This window comes from Festucalex cinctus, chromosome 2 (assembly GCF_051991245.1).
Source record: "Festucalex cinctus isolate MCC-2025b chromosome 2, RoL_Fcin_1.0, whole genome shotgun sequence".
Taxonomy (NCBI): Eukaryota; Metazoa; Chordata; class Actinopteri; order Syngnathiformes; family Syngnathidae; genus Festucalex; species Festucalex cinctus.
Window position 1 is genome coordinate 35,353,145 of NC_135412.1, and position 24,901 is coordinate 35,378,045.

Sequence of the window (24,901 nt, forward strand, 5' to 3'; positions counted from 1 at the left end):
TTGATTTTACACACGTAAATGGCACCCTTGCATTAAAAGCAAAAAGACACAACCATCACTCGAGTTACATGGAAGTGACAAGACTGCTATTTGCCAAACTGCTTATTGACAAACTGGAGGTTTTTGGCACGTCATATCAGCTAAATGTTTACAGAAATTTACCAAGAAAAGAACACTGTCCCCACTGTGATTGAGGAGGCTCTGTAATGTTCTGGAGTTGCTGCATCTGGCGCAGGATATCCTCAAACTGTGCAGGGTACAATGAAATCTCAAGACTATCAAGGAATTTGGAGTGAAAAGTGCTGCCTAGGGCCCTAAGTCTAGCGCAAGGCGCAGTGTAACTGTGGGCAGTGGTGGAGTTTTCTTTCTTTTGGCAATTGTGTCGACACCATTGTACGTTTACACAGCCAGTCGTAGCGACATCCCACATTTGCATTAAAATCAGTGTGATCGGATGGCAGTACGCCCGAGTACGCCGGGCTTAAAATTGTGGAGGCGAAAATAGACTCGCTCGGGTCCGCACATGACATTGCCGTACCAGTAAACTGTACTGATACTTGTAGATGATGTAGTCAGCCATGCATATATATGTGATGTGGTCAGTTGGGGACCGTCTCGCACCCACAACGGTGCGGCCTTTTTTTAAAACCTATCGAAACATCTGTGGAAGGAGCTGAAACATGCCATATGGAGAAGGTGTCCTTAAAACCAGAGACAGCTGGAGAAGTTTATTCATGAGGAGTGGGGCCAGAATATCTGTTCAGTCTCATTGAGGTTTACAGAAATCATTTAATTACTGTGGTTTCCTAAAAAGCTTGTGTAACATTAAACCCTCCTTTTATGTTGCGGGTCAAATTGACCCGTTGGGAATATGTAGAAAAAAAACAAAACAAAACGTAGGTTCAACTTTGTTTGCTGGCCTTTGTTTTTTTTTTCCATTTTTTATTATGTCATATTTTTTGATGATTACACAAAAGAATGGGTTACATTGACCCATGCACATTGTTAAGAAACAAACACAACAGAAGTGCTAATGTTAATTTTTTCCTGAGTTTTTTTTTTATTTTTTTTTTTTAGTTAATTTTCAGTATTCATTTGTTATTTTGTCAGTTTCAAATTATTTCAGTGACCACTGTTTGTCTTTCTTTTGGAAAGACAGAAACGTGATGTCAATTTTGCGTACTTACAAAAATGCTGATGTAAATTAGCGGACCCGTCGCCATGGGCGGGCCTTGGGGGTCCGTGCCCGCCCTGTCAGTCAGCCGTGCCCGCCCTAGCAAGATGACTCACCAACTATTCGTCCTATCAGTCACGTAAACTTGCGCCTTCTGTTTTAAGTAAATGGTGGTGCCAGCCAACCACATACCTCCTTTCAAGTTTGGCTGTGATTGACAACTAAGCGAGCCAATGACAATCAGGATCACGAGGGCTGGGGTGGGGTCGGGGGAGACGCGCGCTCTGCAGACGTGCCTTAGCCAAATCTACTTCCGCGTAGATAGTGCGCATTTGCCGGCTGGCGCTGGGACAAAGACTGAGCAGTGAGCATTAATGGAAGCCACCAAATGCCAAACCTCGATCCAGGATGACACAGTTGATATCAATGGGAATCCTGAGTCCACTGGTTACGTTTACAAGTGAGTGTCAAACTTTTATTTTAACTCTTTGACCGCCATAAACGTTTAAAGACGTTCAGTATAAACCTAGAATTGGCCGCCATAGACGTTAATTGACGTCTACTATGTTTTTTTATGGAAACGCTTGGAGGAAAGCCTTGGGCAGCTGTGCTCCAAGTATCAGGCCGATCGGGTTACTATAATGAGTATTCCTGGCCACTAGATGGCTGTGATGAGTCTTTTGGACAAGACAGCACTCGTGCCGCTTTAATGGAAGTCACCAAATGCCAAACCTCGATCCAGGATGACACAGTTGACATCAATGGGAATCCTGAGTCCACTGGTTACGTTTACAAGTGAGTGTCAAACTTTTATTTTAATTAGTCAAGCCACACAGCACGGATGAATTGTAGCAATACACAGTATGCGGTTAACAGACCCAAGCAGTCACACATACACAACAACAACTAAGGAGCATAAAATTATTTATCACTAAAGCAGTTGCAGTACAATGTGAGTTGAATTCTCTTTTTTATTGCCAAGTTTGTTCATGCTGATGACTGTCACTAAGTTCTAATTAAAAAAACCCCCAGCACTTTACACATCCTTTTGGATTGATATTCTGCTTAGTTTTTCACTGAACCCATATGTTGTTTCTGTATATCATCGACATAACTCAACCTTATTTCTAAATCACTTTAAAACAGCCATTGCTGCATACAAAGTGCTGTGCATGGAATAGAAATTAGTCTTTTAGTAGACACAAGTGAAATAAAATAACACAAAATAAAATTAATTCGAGTAAATATAAGTAGATAAGTATACACGCAAATAAAATACTAAAAATCTGTACAAGTATAGAAATAAAATAACACAAAATACAGAAGGCACCATCAAAAAAGTAAAATGATGTGAAGTCTCATGCTGAGTCAAAGATCAAAGAATAGAGATGTCTGGCAAAAATGAAAGGAAATTTTGTCCATATCGTACAGCCCTAATCCAACACGCAAATGAAGGCAACTGCTAGCCAATTCCAGATAGAAGGGTTGTGTCACAGAGTCATTCATTCGGACATAGTTGATTATAGAAGTGAAGAGTGGATTTGTTTCAAATGAACTTTTGAGTTGAATAAATGCAAAATGAACTACACATTTTTTTTTTCCAGTTTGTCTTTTAGATTTCAGAACGAACTGCCGTTTTTAAGTGACAGAAAATATTTCTGAACACTTTTGCAGTTGTCACAATGCCGCTGTTCAACCTGATGAACATTAGATTTAGGTTGATAAAGTGTGCCCCCCCCAAAACAGGTAATGCCCCCCCTACAATTTCTTTCTGGTGACGGGTCTGTAAATGAGTATTCTTTAGCCTTGGTCTTAACCTTTTTAACATGGTTTCTTCTCGTGAATATGCAAATGATGTATTTGTCTTTAATAAATATATCCCAAAAGGAGTGAGAAGTACAAATGTACACAAGGATATTAGGAAATATGAACGTGCTTGTACGCAATTAAATACCGAAAAGATGAATATGGTATAATTTTCATGGTATTTTGTCATCACATACAGATGTTTCAATGTTATATAATACCTGTGCAGTAGCCTATTAAAAACTATGACATAACCAACTTTAAATAGTGGAACCTGACCATTTATACTAAAGATATATGGCAGTCTGATTTGAGCATGAATTTGCTGATCTTGGAGTGATTTGTCAGATGAAAAAGTGGCAACTTAAAATGTATTCCAGTTTTTTTGGGAGCTCTCCCTCTTGCTATTACATCAACCCCCTTTACAGTACTCCTGCCCCTCCCCTTGTCACCCCCCGCCATCCTGTCTTAAAAACAGTGTTGTGTTGCCACTGTGTGCTCTGAAGGAGCTCAAACTGGCGGCTGGGGAAGCAGTGAAATGGAATAATTTAATCGCATTAAGAGAAAAACATTCTCTTTTCATTTGTAAATTCCTGAGGCACACTTTTTTTCTCTCTCTTTGAGCCTTTTTTTCACCACCTTTACACGTACATTTCTCTCCTTACACTGACACAGTTGCTGGGCTCAGAGAACATCCACCAAGACTTCGCTCAGCAGGCACACACTTGCACATATTTTGGAACTTGGTGAATTGATGAGTATATGTGCAGTACATACATAGTAACTGTAATAGCACACAGCAGATAATAGACAACATGCAGCCATGTGTTTGTCCATTTGTTACGTAGCAGGCTACTTCCTGATTCAGGTAGGATGAAGTTAGATGTTACGCATACAGTAGATGATCAGTTCATCATTGTATCGTTTTCTATAAACTACCACTGTTGGGTTATGGCAGTGTTTCTCTATTCTGGTCTTCAGGCCCCCCCAGCCAGCCTGTTTTCCATGTCTCCCAATTGCAACGCAGGTGAGGATCATTATCAGGCTTCTCCAGAGCTGGCTGATTAGCTGTCATTGGAATCAGCTGCATTGGGAATTGGGAGACATGGACAACAGGCTGGCTAGGGGGGCCTGAGGACCGGAATTGAGAAACACTGGGCTATGGGAACCAGAAGCCTAAATCCAGCCAACTTCAGGCAAAAGCCAAAATGTTGACATTGTCATCGTGGGGAATTGACGATTGACAGAATTTTTTTTCTTTGTTTCTTCTTCTTTTTTTTGTTTTTCTTTTTTTTTTAACGATTGACAGAAATGACCGCCTCTGATTAGCTGCAGGCTTATGTTTTTATTCCCATATGAAAGAAATGAAGTCAACAGTATTGTACAAAAACACAGTACATGGTATTTGCTCTCTACAAACAGAGCAAATGTGAGTACAAAATACAGCTGTGTCAAAAGCATTTTCCTCTTTTTCTTCTGTTTGTCTATTAGCAGTGGGCAAACTATCTTAATTAATGGCTTTCTACTGTGAGGAAATCAATGTGAATTGATGGTAGATGGAAATTAGTGACGCTAGCTTACACTAGCTAGCTGTAGGGTTTGAAATTTGGAAAAATTGGTAACTCATGAGTCAAGGCACTCATATCTCAAGGCGCCACAGTGTTCTGTCATAAGTGAAAGTCATTTACTGATTTTTACAAACTCGGACAGAGGATTGTTATAAAAGATTGCTTGTGCAAATAGAAACACCCAACCGTAGTCTTTTCTTGTTTCTGAGGAGCTGCCTTCCGGTTCTATGTTGTGTGCACTATATCCGCTTCTATTGAAATCGAGTGAGCCTCCAATTTTACACACAGCTCCCATGGGGACAAGCCACCTGAAGAGCCCTGAGGATTATCGGACCGGCTCAAATCCTGTTCAGAGCTTTTGCTCCCTTGCTCGGCTATGAAGAACCCCCACTATACTCGTACAAAAAGGACAAGACATAATATGCAGATCTGACTTTTTCCATTTGCGTCAGATTAGTAAATATATTGCAGGATGCGCACTAGGGATTTTTTCTATTCTTTAACACTCAATTTGAAGACTATTGTATCTTTCCAGCCAATCAATGTTAAATGATATGTTAATCCTTCCAATTTGCGAAGAGAGTTTTGGTCCTTATCAGTCTGCAATGACACCCCATGGACAGCAAGACACACAGCCATGCCTGTGGGCTGCCTTAGCAAGCGGCACATTCCAGTTGGATACTGTCACACTAGCAGAGCACAAAAGAGGTGCTTTCACACAGCAAATCTTTGAGCTCAGAGTCGCAGCATCAGCCAAACTGTCACACTGCTCACTCCAAGCTGTGTCCCTGCTTGTTCCTTTTTATTCTCTCTGCCATTAGAGAGCGCTCTCGTGCAGCCAGTTTGCACTTGAAATCTTATAGTGCATTCGTGATATATAATATATAGATGTGTGGACAACAATGCAGCCTAATAATATCGTACTTTGTACGTTTGTTGCAATCACTTGCCTTATTGGAAGGCCTCTACTATTAGAGTGCACACACACACACAATTTGATCTGTTTTATTATACCGTACTGTAAACATATGAGCTCTGGCTGCTCTACTCTAAACCAACATAACAAACAGGACAGAGGTGTAATGCCCATATAGCTCTATAATACATACAGTGCAAGTCAACATGATGGGCCAAATGCAAGCCCTTATTTTAAGCTACAAACAAAAAAGAAAATAAACCAATGCAGTCGAGTCAAAGTCACCCTGAACACAATGCTCCAAACACTAAAGAGAACATTGCAGCAGGCTGGTTAACACGTAAGCGTGGGGAAATTTATTATTCTGATGTAAAGACTATTAGCATGCTGCACATGCTTTTATCTCGAGCTTCCTGCGGTGCTGTGCTGCACTTTGGAGCATGAGGGAATAAACTGAGATGCTGAACTATGACAGAGGCAATGCTAATCTCCAACTTTGTCAGACTGATAAGAATCATCAGCAGTCGATACGCACACGGAATATGTAGATGTTGTTTTCATTCAACACGGGAAGTTCCTTGATTTTGACCCAAGATTTAAAATAGCTGCAGTGTGAACAGTGAGAATATATAGGAGAGACTGATGGCAAGTGTGATGCTAATCAGATAAGTGACAGGCAGGGTGAGGAGATGGAATCGAAGATGTAGGCTGGAAATACGGGATGAGGACAATTGAAATGAGGCACAAGCAATGAGTGAGATGAATTTTAGCAGGGAGCAGATGACAGAAGAGAGGGAATGAATGCAGCAGATGGAGACAATAATAACAACCGATGAGGAGCAAACTGTTTTACTGTTAATTGTTTGACACTAGAGAACTGTTTACAATATGCATTCTCTATGGCACAATATTCGACAAGAACGTTTGATTTTGAACAATATCTGATACAAGATGACTATTTGAACTGGTCTTTATAAGTAAATAAGTGCAACTACTTTTTTTTGTGTGTTATGTATTTTTCATTTAATGAATTCTTCCTGTATGAATTACTGTGTTTATTTATCTAACGACGGCCTACTTTTATGCTTTACAATTGAAAATAAATATGTACCATCTATTTTGTCAAAATAGGCTTGTTACTCTATGTGCCCGCCGCAGATGATAAAAGAACATAAAATATCATTAGAGCAATCTCCTTCGTGAATGGGTCGTTAACAGGGAGCAAGCTGCGGGTGCGGATGTGGAGCAATTTTTGGCGCTGTTAGCGGATGCAGCACATTCTTGGTGGATTTGTCCCTTAGAGAAGCTACCGGTAATCCAATTAAAACATCATTTTCACATCATCATCATCATCATCATAAATGACATAGTAACTGCATAAGCAGAATGCATCCCTAACACAATGACCCATGACCTAACACAAAACACATTCCAGGCATCTTGAACTGTTTTTCTGTTTTGACGGCAAGACACTTCCATATTTCAGACTTAAGTACAGGAGTTGAAGCATTACCAGAGTGTATAAATATAACCAATATTTTGTGAGAATATGTTGTGTGAGAGGGGTGTTGATTTCAGACGGTTTCCACCCCAAAACTGATCCATTTTAATGAACTTTGCTCTGTGCACTGCAATAAAGAAAGACCCTTACACAAACGGTTCCCACACAATTAGGAAGATATACAGTAATTGTCCTAAACTGAGGGCAGTGAAAATAAGACAATGGCCTAAAAGAGAGAGAGAGAGAGAGAGAGAGAGAGAGAGAGAGAGAGAGAGAGAGAGAGAGAGAGAGAGAGAGAGAGAGAGAGAGAGAGAGGAGAACTAGAACAGAAGTGAAACAGGAAGTGAGTATATGCAGGTAGAAGAAGCCAGGTGAGATAATCCAACATGTCAAGTGTTTGTTTGGACAAGGGTAGCAGCAGTGGAGCAGAGGATTATGGGATTACGGCCAGTGTCGATAGTCATGTGAACCAGTGTGGTCATTGCTAAACTCGTTTAGCATCTCGCAGGAAGGAAGCTTAGCCTGGCACACATACACACATTCCTACCCACACATCTTTCCATGCACTTTATCACTCCTGTGAATCTCTCCAGCTTCATTCCTTCTTTGTTCTTTGTTTCATCAAGCTTCATCTCGCTTGGCTATTCCTGACTATTCATCCCTCTGCCTTCCTGCCCCTCTCTCTTCCGGGTGTTAGGCTGCTTCCGCTGTGTCTTTTTCCATGTCTTCACTAATCCAGGAGAGTACATGGATTTTTCTAAAGAGGAAAATGTTTGAAATTCAGGTGAAGGCACTCTGAAACAATGTCCAGATTGTGAGGAGAACCCAACCTTGGCTTTGGTAAGTTTTGCAATCTCTTGATATTGGCCAATAAGATGTTGTGGTGTACTTTTAAGGTTACACTCTGCAAGTAACTGTTAGGTACAGAATGTTATTTTGGCCATACAACGTATGAAACAATTGACTAGATCCAAGGTTGTACAGTTTGTTTCAGTACAACTATGCCTTTGAAGTCGCACAATGAAGACACCATCAAGCATAATGTTTCACAATCAATGATTCATGACAGATGTGTGTTTCTTGATAAAAACTGCAAAAAGATGGCCAGCAGTCATGGACAACGCCGCCCATGACATCAGCATATCACCTCAGCGTACCTCACAAAACCTCACTTCAGCTTGCAAGGATTAACTCAACCCACAACAAGGGCTGTTAAGAGATGTGAAATATACACCGGAGGTAGTTTGAGGTGATATGACATTGACCAAGGGCTAAATCACTGGTAGCTATGGGAATGAATGAGCAGAATGAACATGTCGAAGATAAAAATAAAAAAAAGCTGTAAAGTTCAGGCATTAGCGTCCAATGCTTAGGTTAGTTGATAGCGCTAACCACAGGCTGGCTAGCAATATGTATTGTCCCTTGTTTTCAAAGGTAGGATTTGGTGTATTTAACGCGTGACAGAAAACACATGTTAGAGACATATGTGCAGCACGGTACATCCGAGCAATATTTCTTTTCAATTAAAGTATTTATTATTATTATTATTATTATTATTATTATTATTATTATTATTATTAGTAGTAGTAGTAGTATTAGTATTAGTATTTTTTTACATTTACATTGTTTACATTCTTATCGCTAATGAATCCATGTGCACCCCTGTGTGCAATGAGTTTTTTTTTTTTTTTTTTTATGTTTCAACTTTCAAATTAAAGACTCGTGATCTGCTTGACAGAAAGGAACTTAAGTACATTCGATATTTAGCTATCACTGACATGCACCGCTTCCACTACATGGCTATTGGCTACACATAGAGAGGAGATAGTGTACAAAATAATACACAGGGTTGCCAACTTGGCGATATGGTTATTATATTTAGCGACTTTTCTGACCACTCTAAGAACTATGTGTCAAAAGAGCGACTAGCAATTTTAATTCCTGCTGAAATATTGTGGAAGGGCAATCATAGAGGTAAATAGTAGGGGTGGGAGAAAAAAATCGATATCGCAATATATTGTTGCGCTCTCTGTTGCAATAAATTATTGATACACTGGCGGTAGATATCGATGTAATGTGTCCAGTTGTGCGGTGTTGTGTTATAAATGTTTATGCACTTTAATTCGTCTCACTTTACAATGTTTACAGTTAAAAGGCTAAGAGGCAGTGAGGCACTATGCAGAACTTTGTACATTGTACAAAGTTTTGGCATTGAATAAATGCATAATTAGACATTTTCCTTTTTATGGGCATTTGTTGTCTTTTTCAGTCACATATCGTGATATATTGCTACATTTTTTTGTCAATATATCAAAAATCGTAGATATCGTGTATCGTGATATTATCGATACCGTGAGCCAAATATTATCACAGTATCGAATCGTGGTTTACCCGTATCGTCCCACCCCTAGTAAATAGTGAGTATTGGCAAAGATATGGTGCCCATTTATGGGTTCAGAAAGCAGTCATTTACCCACATTGGAATCTTTTGACCCGAGGTACGTGCTCCCAAGCCGCAAATATTTTGCAGATGCTGCCTTGCCTCACCTGACATGTGAAAAGAACGTGGGAAAGCTAGAATTGAGGTGCGCTTGTCAGGATGTCATATTTATGTTATCCTGTACGTCAGAAACATATCATAGCTTTTTGGCCAAGTTAAGTTAGGGAGGAGTCATTGGTTTAGTATGTCTGTTTAGTATGTTTGTTTTATTGGTATGCATGTGGTGCAATATGATTTATTGCAAATTATTTTGAGCACCTCCACGGAAAGCCAGAAGTTTGTCACAACCCAGTTTGAGAACCACTCTCTTAACAAGTGTGCTGATGTTTCATGCTTGGCAATGGTGTAACATCCTTTGCCTATGTGTTCAATTCACACTCATTGGTAGTGTGAATGTAGGTGTGAAAGGTTATCTGTCTATACTACATGTAGCTTGTGTAATTTAATTCCTATTATTTCCACTGGGAAAAAAACTGTTCCCAATTCTGATGGTGGTGGTCGGCCAGCATCCCAGAACAGATTGAAGTTCAACCTTACATGTTCTATTCTACTTGTAGAATCAAGTTAAGCTCATACAAAAGTGCAGACACTGTGGTGTATCACACCTGCATGAGCACTTTTCAGGGAATTAGATAGGTGTGACATAATTATTGTGCTAATCTCACTTCCTGATTGGATCGTACCGTGGGTATCTAGGAGGCAGTGCCACTAACACTGTAACTTAATAAAAATAAAATATAAAAAAATATCTTGACAGTAGTTTTCAAGTCTCTATCCAAAAAACGAACCAACAACTAGATGCCGTTAGCTTATATTATGCATTAGATGTGTCTGCATTCATTTAAATTGAGCAGAAGAGGTGGGCTCAGGATGAGCCTCAGTCCAGACAGACTTGTAAACACAGACCAGCAGCTTTGGCTCAACAGATTAAGCAGACATCATGTTGGCCTTTCACCTCTGAAATAGCGTGAGGGACTCCACATATTCTAAACAGCAGCCTTTAAAGACTTTAAATAACAGTTGAAGATCACTTGAAATAGTTCTACATTATGAAATGAGTGTTCTTAGACACATACTTCCTAACATAATTGCTTTTAGAGTTATTTACTTAATATGTGTGGGTACAACGTTGTGTTGCTGCCAACTCCCCCTGTTCTTTTTCCGCTGTGTGGTTATGTACATAAAGTATAAAGAAATGTAATTAATTGAATCTTTAAGATACCCCAAATTATTATAGTAAATGCAGACTGAAGACACAGTCTGGAGGTCTCCTCTGTCTGACAGATATGCCAGAGGATTAAAAAGCCTTTACTTAGAGTATACTATGCATTCTATAACCTTTTAACCCTCTTAGCATTAGCAAGGATACGATCTGGGAGATTATTCAGTCATTCTGTTAGTCACTGCGGGCATGATCATGTACAGTAAATACTACGGCTCGGACCCAAAATCTGCCGTTGCTGTTCATGTTCACATTATCAAGCGAGTACCGAATGAACTTGAATCACCTATTGTGCTATTCCAAAATTCTTCGTAGTGCAACAAATGAAGAAAAAAAAAATTAATTCATTCATTAATTAAATTAAATAAAAATCATCAAAATGGTAAATGGGGTGCACTTTTGTAGCTCTTTATCTACACCATATGGTGACCAAAGCGCTTTACAATTTATTCACTTATTTGAAGACGTAACTACTAGCTACGTATTTGACCTGACTGGAGTGCACTATGCTGATGCAGCAGTGTTAACCTACAGAAAGGTTTTCCTTTGTAGTTTAAAATAGCTGACTTTAATTTCCAGAAATGAATTCAGGGTGGGGTTTTTTCGTGCTTTTTGGTCTGGTAAATCTATCTCTATTGTGTCATAACAGCTAGCTTGCGCTAAGCTAACCTTTCGTCTGCGGGCCGGCCAAACTCCCTTCATAATGCTGCTGTGACTGCATGAGTGGCCAGCAGTGAAGTAAAGGTTGATACATTGCCTAGCTGGGCTTGAGTGCCTGCTTAACAGTTGAATTTAATGCTCATAAGCAGGCCGAATATTCTCATACACAACGTAAACGCTTCCAGGTGTTGTGCTTGAATGCATGTGCACCCCCCCATATAGGCTATACATCGTGACGTAAACTAGAATAACCAAAGAAAACACACACAGGCAGAGTGATCACATGCAACTTCTCACAAAGGACAGAGCCCTGAAATGAAGAAGTTAAACAGAAGAAGGCAACTATTGGAGGCTTTCCAGCAGAAAAATATCAGAGGCTAGTTTATTGGATGTTATTTATCAGTGTCTCTATGGCTTCGTGTCAAAGAAGATATGAAGTCAAACTCACAGAGCTCAAATATTGTAAGTTGTCTTTTCTTACTTTGTGGTGCTCCCACTCATTTGTTTTCATTTACATTGCTTCATCAAATCTCTCAAGACTGAACAAGAGGTGCTTTTTTTTCTCTCTCTCTCTCTCTCTCTCTCTGTTTTTTTTTTTTTTTTTGTTAGACGTGTTCAGGCAGTTTTGCTGCCCCCGTATACCTTCGCGAGTAAAACTTGTCAGAGTAAATACGAAAAAAGGCAGTTGACTTTTGTTTGTTGTCTCCATGCGTTAGAGTGATATGGGTTATATTGTAATAGAGTTAGAGGAGCCCAAGTCAGCTGTGTAGGATATATAAGGGCTTCGGGGACCAAACACCATAACTTCTGTTTTCTTTTCATTGAAATTCAAGAAGTTCAGTGCCATCCAGGCTTTGATTTCCAACATGACTTTTATTTGCATAATTTAGCCGACTCAAGTGAGAGTTTTCTTGTGGTCTCAGCCTAATACTATAAACACTCCCTTTGTTTTCCTTCCTATGTTTTTTTTCTTTCTGAATTCTATTCTTACGCTACCAGTAAGATGAGGGGGGGAAAGCAGGCACACAAATTTGAAAATGATGTTTCAGTGCTCATCATTAATCCTGGCATGACTGTTAAATAAATAAGTAAATTAATTAATAAATAATAATAATAATAATAATAATAATAATTTGGGATGGGTGAATACCGATACCAGGTATCGGTATCGGGCCGATACCAGCCTTTTTTCAAGTATTCGAGTACTCGTGACGCAGACGAGTACAAGCGACCGAAGGCAGAGGGGGAAGACGTTAAGTGAGTCCTCCTTGCCTGTAACTGGCGCTAGCTTGCAGCAGTTTTTCACCAAAACTTCACCGGTTTGGAAATACTTCAAAATTGTGAATCTTAAACTAAAAGAGCATTTTTGTGATTTATTTTGACTTGAGCGTTAAGACTATTGAAGAGTGACTGTGCTGTTTTTTTTTTTTGTCAAAATTAAAGGAAATATATTTGTTTCAAAGTATCTTTTAGTGATTTTTTTTTCTATTTGTCAAAATGTACTACTGGTATCGGCAGTTGGTATCGGTATCGGTGAGTACTGAGGGTCTGAGTATCGGTATCAGTATTGGTCTGAAAAAAAGTGGTATCGAACATCCCTAATAATAATAATAATAGAAGAGTAATGTTATGGTAAGGAATGGACGGACAAGAAAATAAATACTATAAATGAAACAAAAATGTAAATACAACTAACCTCTTTGGCATCAATAAATCATGGAGTCTACACAATGAAACAGCACGACGAAACACTACATATTCATCCAGAGTAGATCGCCATGAAAGCACAAAATGACCCTAAATCCCAAATCATGCAAGTGGATGAGAAGCAAACTCCATTATTGGCAAAAAGCAGGTTGTGTGTCTAAAGTCATTTCTGTGGGTGTGATTTTAAGAGATAATGTCGTGAGTGTAATGGATTTCACTGGGGCAAATCATCTGCTAATAATCCACACCTTACAACCAATCAGAGTCCATCCAAATGTAACAAAGTTCTGCTTATTCTTCTTACACGCCTGATGTCACAGATTGCATGTGACATACCAAAATCCCAACACGACATTATGAATATTCCACAATGGATTAGCACTGACTTTGGGTAATAGTATTGGGCTGACATTTTTATTTATTTTTTTCATTTTTTTATTTTTTAGCAAGACTAAAAACACCGTATAAATTACTGATTTTCAAGAGTGGGGATAAAAAATATATATATGTGAGTGTTGGCATCTTTTTGTTAGCAGACTACATTGTGGTGCATATAGGATGGTTACTGCTCGTCTTACCGAAAGCAAAAAGATTCTACAAAGAGCAGGGCGATGTGACTTTCCAAGTAGATTTCACCAAAAATTCACAAAAATAAAATTTATCATTTTTCAACTGCATTTTTCCCTTTTTGGATTTCCTTTAGTTCTCTGCAAGCAAGCTTTGAAATGTGTTTTTCCCCAGCAGTAATTTGCATCAACTTCCACAAAAATAGAACGTTAAAACGTACTGTATACATTTTTAAATAATTTGAAAATAATTGTTTCCTCTACTTTTTGTCAACAGATAGATATATGCAAGCACCAAAAAAAACGAGGAGCTTCTAAATGATCAAAGGGCTGACTTGGAGCCAGTCACAAGAAGGGGTCATGCCATGTCACCTATAACAAGACTCCTTTCAACCAACTACATCGTTGACCATGATATTTTAAAAATGTGATTGTACTTGTATCACACTTTCTTGGTCTTCAAAGTACCTCACTTCACCAATCGGTCCTGATGCATTCTATATATTTATTCATTTTGCAGGAAAGTACATTTGAGGATGGCACAAGCGTTATCTTCAACTTATTTTTCTGCTGATGTTTTTCAGCGACATGGTTGGCTGCCGGAGGCTGAAGGAGTGAGAGACTGACAGTGAGCAGCTCCAATGGCATGGAACAACCCGCCACTCAATGGAAAGCCAAAATGGCCGCTATTTCAACACAGGACTAAGCTCTCAGTCACCTCTTCAGCTGGCCTTCGAGGATACACGACAGTCCCGCGAACCCTTCTTGTCTTACTGCTTGCCGGCCTCAGTACAGCCGGTCCACCACAGCCAGCTCGCCCGCCTCTCCTGTCCGGACAGCCTTTTATCATTTTCTGGGGCATCCCTGATTCCTCCTGCACCACGAGGCCAGATCCCGCTTCTTTTGGGATGGAACGCGAAGGCCGTGTGGCGGTCTTCTACGAAGACACGCTGGGAAGCTACCCTTATTTTATAGACAAAGATACGAGGGTCAATGGGGGTCTACCGCAGCACACGCGGCTGGACAGCCATCTTCAGAAAACTCAAATGGACTTAGATGCAGCTTTGCCTATGCCCAGGTACCTCGGGCTGGGGGTGCTGCGCTGGGCTGAGTGGCTCCCGCAGTGGTTGAGGAATCAAGAGAAGAAGGCCGTGTATCAGGAGGCGTCGAGGAACATGCTGAAAGCCTTCTTCCCTAACTGGACGCCGGAGGAGGTGGAGAAGTGGTCACGGGTAAGAAGGGAGAAAGTGTGGTCGATGAGAGCTGTGAGACAATCAAAGAGAGGTGATGGAAAAAAAATCAGTAGCAGCGGGAGAGAAATATGAAAAATTTGATTGATACAGTAAAGCCTTCTCTTCAATATTTCAGTTTTTTCTTTTTTCTTTTTTTTTTTTTTTTAGAGTAGTGCGATGCGGGCAGGGGTGCGGGAGACCAGATAACTTTTTTTTTTTTTTTTTTTTTGCCTTTCTATAATACGGAAGCGTATTGCTTTCATTTGAAAAAAATGGGGGAACTTAGTTTTTTTTTGTCCACTTTTCTTTCTGTTTTTCTGAATATTTTGTTCTATTTTACTACATATTTTTTCTGCCATACAAAATACATATATTCTGCAAAACGGGGGCGAATTATTCAGAAAAAACAGGAGAAAAAATTACTCAGGAAAACAGAAAAAAAATATTCAGAAAAACGGGGGAATACATTATTTAAAAAAAAAAAAGCTGAAAAAATCAGAAAAAGAGGAATAAATTGTTTAAAAAAACAAACAAACAAACAAACAGAAAATAAATATTCCAAAAAACAGCTTCTGTTTTTCAGAGTTTTTATCTTTAATTTATGTATTGTTTTTTTTTAAACCTCTGAACTCCAAGTGACTTGTTGCAGACTCGCTAATGGCAGACACTTTCCCGCATGCAGTCCACTTGCATTGCAACTTAACTGTTTCTTTACCATAATCATCTCAATCGATTGACCTGTTTGTATACTGAGCCACTAAATAATATAGGTGAAGGTACGTTTGAGGTATGTGGGAAAGTGTCTGCCATTAGCGAGTATGCAACAAGTCACTTGGAGTTCAGAGGTTTAAAAAAAAAAAAAAAAAAAACACCAGCTTTGGTTTTTCAGAATTATTATTATTTTTTTTCTGTTTTTTAAATATTTTTTCTCCTGTTCTTCTGAATTTTTTTTTCTGTTTTTCCGAGTCTTTTTTTCTCCTGTGGACCATTTCACAAAGCAGGTTTAGTGAGAACCCTGAGTCTGTTAACCCTAAACTCTGCGTTTTCCGTTTCAGAAAGGGAGGTAACTGAAACCAGAGAAAAAGAGGTAACTCTAGCCTGTTTCATAAAAATAGGTAACTTAAACTCTTGGTCAATTACCAGAGTCTATAAACCTAACCTGGTCAGGAGCAGGATTATCACAATAAAACTCGAGGTTCTCCCTCTCTCTGTTTCCTTTCAGGCACACACAACATTTCATTTCCTGATGAGCTACCATTCAACATGTTCAAATTTACCATATGATCGCATTAACATTTCCAGTTGAGAGGGGTAAAAAAACGGGGAAGCAGAGGGCAGCGCCGCCCTCTGCTTCCCTGTTTCTGTAGTGATCGTCAAATCGGGGCACCATTGATGTGGTCTTTTTAGTGTGGTGGTAACCCCAGGTGAAACTACTGTGCAAATCAGCTGTCCTGGAACTGAAAATGCATTTTCCTCTCTCAGGGTATGTCAACTCGCTGTTCAGGGTTAGTCTCGGTGATTATTGAGCATGCTTTGTGAAATGGACCCCTGTTTTTCGGAATATAATCCCCCCCCTATTTTTCGTGTATATATATATATATATATATATATATATATATATATATATATATATATATATATATATATATATATATATATATATATACATATATATTTATTTATTTTCACGACAGAAAAAAATATTCAGTAAAACATAATAAAATGTATTCAGAAAAAACAAAAATTTAAAAACAAAAAACAAAAAAACAAAGCCCACTGGAAAAAAAATAGTCAGTGAAACAGGAGAGTTTTTTTTTTTTTTTCAAATGAATGCAATACGCTTCCGTACTATAAAAGTGTAATTGCACATCCATTACAGTAAGAGGTGCTTTCATTGTCCAACAGTGCACAAGGAGCATTAGCTCCTCTACAGAGGTGTACTTATAACAATTTTATGGACAAATGATACCATCTATAGCTGCGGCAGAGAGTGAAATATTTTCTTCTTCTTTGTATATATATATATATATATATATATATATATATATATATATATATATATATATATATATATATATATATATATATATAACAGAAGGGATCAGAAAAAGTTCAGACTTTTTTAAAAAAAAAATTACTTTGTCTACTATGTAATTTATACAACATTGCATCTATTATCAACTGGAAATTGTTTTATCAGTACAGTAAATATGCAGCTATTCCTGGTAGGTGACAACAATAAGAGATTTGGTGCAAAGCAAAATTTTGGAAGGGCATTATTGAGGATATTTAGCTTGCATACAAATGTATGAGATTTAGGGAGTCTGTATCATTGTAAGGATGGAAACTAAAACACCTAAATGCATAAAAAACCCAACAACACAGTAAGAGTTTTTCACTTATTTATTTTTATTTTTTTCAGCAGGGCTAGTCAAATGAAATGTAAAAAAAAAAAAGACGGAGTGGAAGATTGCTGTGGACCCCCTCTAGTCCAGATGCAACTCTGATGAATGGTCACACAATAGAAACATGTACTGTTGTCAGACAAGTCATTATTTATGGCCTCCTTTGGAACAATATGTTCCAGTGTGCTCAAGGCTAGACAAAATGTGAGAAAGCTGTAAATCGGGAATGGGGAAACCTTTTTCCATTTTAGTTGAAGGTCAGGGCCATACTAAATGAATGGAAAAAAAAATATGAAGCAACAATATGAACAGACAATGGTTAGTGTAATATATGCAGTGAGCATTCATGGATTTTTTTTTTATTTTTATTATTTTAGCTTTTTTATTTTTTTTTAAGTAACGGTTCCTCATAACATTTTTTGACATATCAAACGGCCAATAACAAATTTGGACAAAAAAAAAAAAAAAAAAAAAAGCCCAAATCTGACCTATTTCTTTGCTCCCCTGCCAGGTGGACTTCGAGGCAGCGGCCCAGTCAGTAATTATGGAAACTCTGAGGGAGATCAGACGGCTGAGACCCAAAGCATTATGGGGCGTCTCCCCTTACCCGAGCTGCTACAACGGCGATTCTGCCCAAACCGCCTCAGCCAATTACAGCGGCCAGTGCCCCCCTGCTGAAAAGGCCCTCAATGACGAGCTTCTGTGGCTGTGGAAGCGATGCTCCGCCCTTTACCCTCTTCTCACCCTGGAAAAGATACAGGTGGGTGATGCGTTTTGGCTCAAAAGTCTTGTTTTGATATGCTTTTCCTTCTTGCGTGCTTACAGTTGTGAACAGACGTTATTAATATTCGCCAAGTAGCTGAGAGGTGTCAAACTTGTTTTTGTCACAGGTCACAACTTTGTTACAGTTGCCCTCAATGGGGATGGTAACAGTTCTAGGAAAGTGCTACCTCAATAATTTGTCTTCTTTCTAAGAAATGATGGTGTCAAGTGCCAATAAGCCCACAGAAGGCTGCTACTATTTTCAACATATGACTAATCATGACGTCTGCTCGACAGAAGCTGAGCTTCACTGTGTTTGTTTATAGACTCGGCATGTATCCACAGAGTGCGAGGCATTTACACTTCCTCTTCCTTACCTAATGTATTCTGTTTGTGAAACCGACCATATATTTTTAACAGAAGTGAAGGAAAAAATTTTTTTCGAGCGTGACTCTTTTGCGTGTGCTCAACATGTCAACAGTTGTACTTTGATGTTGTCAAGCTAATACACGATGTGCAGCTTTTTTATGCCACACTTTGATTGGGTTTATTTTCCAAAATCAGGAATTCCTTTTAAATTAGCACAACTTCAGCCAAATCGGGGCACAATACTGATGTGACGGTGGAAGGACCAGATGAGAGTAATTGTAAAATTGCAAAAAAAATAAAATAATAATAACAACAATAAAATTTATCAATCTGACCGCTTTTCACACAGAGTGGAACAACCGGAGGGAAACTTTATTTGTCCAGTCAAATCCAGGAGGCGCTACGAGTTTCCTCCCTGGCTGGCGCGTCGTTCGATCTTCCCGTGTTTCCGCTGGTCAACAGCGTGTACACGTCAACCAACACTTTCCTGTCTCAGGTGGGATATATATTAGATTTGGACTCACATTATAGCACAGATTAATTGCTTAAATATTCAGATTTGAATCAAAAACGAAGTTCTGAAGGCAGCAATGGATTATGTGAGGCCAAATAGAAGAGAGTTTGGGATCAAGCCCTATTGCGAGTAGTAAAAAACTACTAGTAAATGATTGAATCTGCCCCCTCTCTCACCGTTTAGCATTATCAATAGATACCACAAGGTGGCATCAAAACACAATTTTCTATTTTCCACTACTTTAGCCTGCCTAAAAGAAGCTCCTCCCCTTACTTCAACATAGTTCTTTGGTAACAAAATACCGCAAGATGGCGGAAAAGCACTACTTTTCCATTAGACAAGGCTTTGCCGCCATCTAGTGGCATTGCAGAAAAACACAAAAAGCCTGAGAGGAAAGAATGCTCAGCAGTCCAGGATGAGAGACATTCTCACACTGTCTTGGCACCTTGTTGTCCTCTTCCAGGAAGACTTGGTCAGCAGCATTGGCGAGAGCGCTGCCATGGGAACAGCCGGAGTGGTCATCTGGCAAAGAAGTGAGATCAAGACAGAGGTAAGGCATTATTTCACAGTAAATAGAAGATGCATGAAAAAAGAATCATACAGAGATAGATTGTCATAGAGTGGGACTTGTAAGATGTGACCATTATTACAAAATCAATAGTGAAGTTAACAAGAAAAAAGCCTATAAAATGTACGATGTATGACGTGCAATAAAATAGTGTGCCCCTTCATGGTACATGGTTTAAAAAAAAAACACACAAAAAAAAAACCCCTCATATTCTTCATAATTCACCCTGTATCAGTCCCTTAAAAAAATTCCATGACACATTTAAAGAACCGCTAAAATGCTTAAAAGGAGCATGTACCACTTTATGATTTTTACTGTGTCATTTGACATCTAAAATTGGACGTCATCTGCGACTGGTGGCACAGTAAAAAATAAATAAATAAATAAATAAAAAATCTAATCTGTGTTTTGACTGCAGCTGCTGTATATGGTGCATATCAATACAGGTCTTATTGTTTTAAATGTCTGTTTCTGAATTCAAACTTAAATATCTTCAGTAAAATAACGCAAAAGTTTTATTAATTAATTAATTAATCACAAAAAAATCGCATTAATCACGTGTTAACGCAGATTAATCACATTGTTAATTTTAACCACAGATTATCCTTTATCTTGACAGTGGGTGGTTACGTTAAAGGTATCACAGGTTGTGTTTCAGCAATAAACATAACTACATGCATTAAAGTAAAGCATTCAATAAATGTTTGCATATGGCATTCAGAATATTTGTTTATGTCAAATGATTCGGGTCTTTTTTTTCCATTTTTAAATTATGCAAGTTATTAGATGACGAGAAAAGAGGAGGATGAGCGTTTGCAGTGGATAAAGATTTTTGAAGACGTCCTCATAACATTAAATGTAAAAAAAAAAAAATGAACACATAGCAGGTATTCTTTAAATTTAGCAGGCAAAAAATGTAGATTAAAAAACCTGTTTAATTAAGCGATTCAACGTGATTAATCAAAATTCTATGATGTGATTAATCTGATTTAAAAAACTAAAATAATCATTTGACAGCTCTAAAAAAAAATATGCACATACACAAATGTCAATGTGTTTGTTTGTTTTATACAGAGAGAATGTCAAGACTTGGCAGAGTTTGTCCGCAAGGTTTTGGGACCTTACTCTATTAACGTAACCACGGCAACCGGGCTCTGCTCAGCCTCCCTTTGCGAGGGAAAAGGCAGATGTGTCCGTCAGAATCCGGAAAACTCCGCCTACCTCCATCTTCCACCACCCCCTGATGCGATGGACAAGGTGACAGAAATGGTGATTGATGTTTTTTTCTTCAGTGATTGCATGTGTTACACAAATAAAGCATTTGATGCACAATGAAGATGTCCTTATTGATACCTCATTCGACTTTGGGCCATTAATAAAAATAGACAAGCCTGTATTTATACTCGTATTCCATGGAAAAAAATGTTTATCATCATTTTTGAAGAGTTTTTGGGGGTTTGTGAAAATACTAATAAAAACACATTTTTTCGATCTTTTTTTTTTTTTTTAATGACTCAAGGGGCCACTGATAGTGAGCCGCCAGTTGCCCATCCCTGGCTTATGGTGTCAACTATTGTTCTGAGATAATTGATTCAAGTCCCGCCACTAAACATTTCCTCTCGGCAGGCAGAGGAAGCCAAAGCCACAGACGAGCCCGTTAAGGCAGCTGAACCGGACCCAGCTGAGATGTGGAAGAAAGACTTCCAGTGTCAGTGGTACAAGACTACAGATCTGGACGTGTCAGATCAGCAGTCTCCCAAAGACGGAGCCTCTGTCGGTGGGACGCTTGAGCAAATTTCCGGAGAGCTAGGAGTGACTTTGGCGACCTTTTCAACAGATTCCATAACAAAAGGTGCCTTCACGATGGAGCCGAGTGGAAGCACTTCGGCACCACTGGCTTCGAACCGTTGCACTGTTTTGTTGTTGCTGGTGACTGCTTGTCTCTGTGTGAACTGAAGCAGCCTTCAGTTACAGGACTAAACTGAAGTGCCTTTAAGCAAGACTGCGGACATCACGCAGGTCTACGTAAAACCTTCTCAGGATGTGCCAATGCACAGCAATACTGCAACGCTTGTCACTTTTTCAGTTTGACTGGAGGAAAGCTGGTTTGTGAGCAACTAACACAAAAAACACATAATCTTACCACTGCCAATGAAACTAATTCTAAACAACAACCAACTAAATAAAATCAGTTTGTACTTGTGTTGTTTTTAATTCATGTTTTCTGCAGTGTCTGGAAATAAGGGTTGACTCATTCAATCTTCTAGAAACCATCTTTTCTAAGTACAGGAACAACTCAAATGTGCATCAGCTTCATGAATGGAATAACATTTTTCTTAAAAAAAAAAAAATGCAAACAAATGTGGAAGACATGTATTTGTGCCAATCGGACCCGTCGCCATGGGCGGGCCTTGGGGGTCCGTGCCCGCCCTGTCAGTCAGCCGTGCCCGCCCTAGCAAGATGACTCACCAACTATTCGTCCTATCAGTCACGTAAACTTGCGCCTTCTGTTTTAAGTAAAGCATGGCGTGCCAGCCAACCACATACCTCCTTTCAAGTTTGGCTGTGATTGACAACTAAGCGAGCCAATTACAATCCGGATCACGAGGGCTGGGGTGGGGTGGGGGGGAGACGCGCGCTCTGCAGACGTGCCTTAGCCAAATCTACTTCCGGCTAGATAGTGCGCATTTGCCGGCTGGCGCTGGGACAAAGACTGACCCCGGGTTTTCACCGGATGCGGTTGCGGTGCGGTTGCGGTGCGGTCCGGCGACGCAAGCAATTAGATTCCATTCATTCGAATGGTGCAGTTTACACCGCTTGCGGGTGCATTGCGTGTCGACTGCGTCTCAGCTGCGGCGTGCCGCAGGCCTTCCGCAAGGATAGACCTATTTTCTATTTTTGCGTAGGCCTCCGGCAAATGGCAAGCTAGCACAAAACACATCGAGCGGGACAGGAAGACCGACACAGTTTCAAAATAAATTTCCGGTTACCTTTCAGAATAAAACACTCGCCAGCTCCTATTTCGCAAGCTTTTCAGCAAAAGGTGACGTGGGCGTCGCCGGGCCATGTGCTCATTCACGGTTTAGACACCAGCGAACATGGACGAGGAGAGGTTTATATTGGAGGTGGAAAACCACAAAATAATATATGACACGGCACATCCTTTTTATAAGGACAACCAAAAAAAGGATGCTGCATGGAATCTCATAGCAGAAGAAGAAGAAAAGGTTAAATCAAAAGAAGTCCACCTCTCTTTCTGCTTCTCTGTTGAGCACAGACTTTCTGTATGTTTGTCGTTGTTTTTAATGCCACATGATCGCGTGCGCGCGGTCCCGCGAGACACGTTGGGAAGTGGGCGGCGACGGAGCTGCCGGACCGCAGCTGTGCGGAGCCGGTGTGGATTGACAAAAAAATTGACCCGTCCGGAGCACGCAGTCAAGACGCACCGCACCGCAACCGCACCGCAACCGTATCCGGTGAAAACCCGGGGTGAGCAGTGAGCACGTCGTGCCGCTTTAATGGGAGCCACCAAACGCCAAACCTCGATCCAGGATGACACAGTTGACATCAATGGGAATCCTGAGTCCACTGGTTACGTTTACAAGTGAGTGTCAAACTTTTATTTTAATTAGTCAAGCCACACAGCACGGATGAATTGTAGCAATACACAGTATGCTGTTAACAGACCCAAGCAGTCACACATACACAACAGCAACTAAGGAGCATAAAATTATTTATCACTAAAGCAGTTGCAGTACAATGTGAGTTGAATTCTCTTTTTTATTGCCAAGTTTGTTCATGTTGATGACTGTCACTAAGTTCTAATTAAAAAAAACCCCAGCACTTTACACATCCTTTTGGATTGATATTCTGCTTAGTTTTTCACTGAACCCATATGTTGTTTCTGTATATCATCGACATAACTCAACCTTATTTCTAAATCACTTTAAAACAGCCATTGCTGCATACAAAGTGCTGTGCATGGAATAGAAATTAGTCTTTTAGTAGACACAAGTGAAATAAAATAACACAAAATAAAATTAATTAGAGTAGATATAAGTAGATAAGTATACACGCAAATAAAATACTAAAAATCTGTACAAGTATAGAAATAAAATAACACAAAATACAGAAGGCACCATAAAAAAAGTAAAATGATGTGAAGTCTCATGCTGAGTCAAAGATCAAAGAATAGAGATGTCTGGCAAAAATGAAAGGAAATTTTGTCCATATCGTACAGCCCTAATCCAACACGCAAATGAAGGCAACTGCTAGCCAATTCCAGATAGAAGGGGTTGTGTCACAGAGTCATTCATTCGGACATAGTTGTTTACAGAAGTGAAGAGTGGATTTGTTTCAAATTAACTTTTGAGTTGAATAAATGCAAAATGAACTACACATTTTTTTTTCAATCTTTTAGATTTCAATCTTTTAGATTTCAGAACGAACTGCCGCTTTTAAGTGACAGAAAATATTTCTGAACACTTTTGCAGTTGTCACAATGCCGCTGTTCAACCTGATGAACATTAGATTTAGGTTGATAAAGTGTGCCCCCCCAAAAAAAGGTAATGCCCCCCCTACAATTTATTTCTGGTGACGGGTCTGGTGCCAATAATCTTGTTGAATTTCCTCTTGAGGGATGATAATGAATCAGTTTAAACACACACACAGACACACGCTGCAAGAGTGAAATGGGGTTGATTTTACACAAGTGATCATTTCAAAGCACTACGTGGCATACCGAATAATGTCATTTAGCCTGATATAGACCTTTAAATAGGTAGTAAAGTAACACATACACGAAACATGTAATCTGGATTAATTTTTTTTTTATTTCAAGAACTGAAAATAATCTCACACTAAGATCTTGGGTGCCCCCTAGTGATGAGGGTGCCCTATGCGGTTGTTTAGTTTGGAAGTCACAATCAATCAATCAGGTTTGTGCCACGCCAAAGCAGCCTGCCACATTAAACACAACACGTAACTCACTACTATTGTGATGAAGACTTGGTATTCTTTTTGAAACGACTTACTTTTTATTGAGAGTCACATAGTGTACTTAATTCCCCTTTCAAAGACGCGTCCTAGTTTTTATGTTTGTGGGTTTACCGGTGTTTGCGACAACGTGACGTAAGTGGCCCATTATGAAATGCTCAACGATGTAAGAGTCAGCTCAATGAGGAAAAATCCTGTCACACCATCCTTAAGCCTGGTTTATACGACTGCGTTTGCTCTTGGGTTAATGACCCGCGTCGATCACATGATCTACGCGCGCCATGAATTTTAGTTTGCAGCCTCTCAACTTTTTAATAGGACAATGACATTTTATTATTGTGTCATGCATGCAATAGTACGTACGTCCAACCCACATGGACTACATGTACAAGACACCAAACAATCAATATGACATGAAAGAATATTTGTATATATA

At 39.4% G+C, this 24,901-nt stretch overlaps 1 protein-coding gene across 5 annotated transcripts; it reads left to right on the top strand.

The window, feature by feature from the left end:
• Positions 1 to 1,877: 1,877 nt before the first annotated feature.
• On the top strand, positions 1,878 to 21,672 carry LOC144014676 (hyaluronidase-2). Of its 5 annotated transcripts, none has more exons than XM_077514846.1 (8): positions 1,903 to 1,969; positions 13,898 to 14,047; positions 14,205 to 14,852; positions 17,769 to 18,017; positions 18,738 to 18,884; positions 19,366 to 19,452; positions 20,545 to 20,739; positions 21,097 to 21,672. In XM_077514846.1, exons 3-8 carry the CDS (start codon positions 14,262 to 14,264, stop codon positions 21,424 to 21,426), a joined length of 1,599 nt encoding a protein of 532 aa, XP_077370972.1. In that variant the 5' UTR covers positions 1,903 to 1,969; positions 13,898 to 14,047; positions 14,205 to 14,261; the 3' UTR covers positions 21,427 to 21,672. The 5 variants fall into 5 exon arrangements, with proteins under 5 accessions (XP_077370970.1, XP_077370972.1, XP_077370973.1 ...); XM_077514845.1 differs by lacking the exon at positions 1,903 to 1,969 and adding an exon at positions 7,386 to 7,805; XM_077514844.1 differs by lacking the exon at positions 13,898 to 14,047 and having other exon boundaries at positions 1,878 to 1,969.
• Positions 21,673 to 24,901: the final 3,229 nt, after the last annotated feature.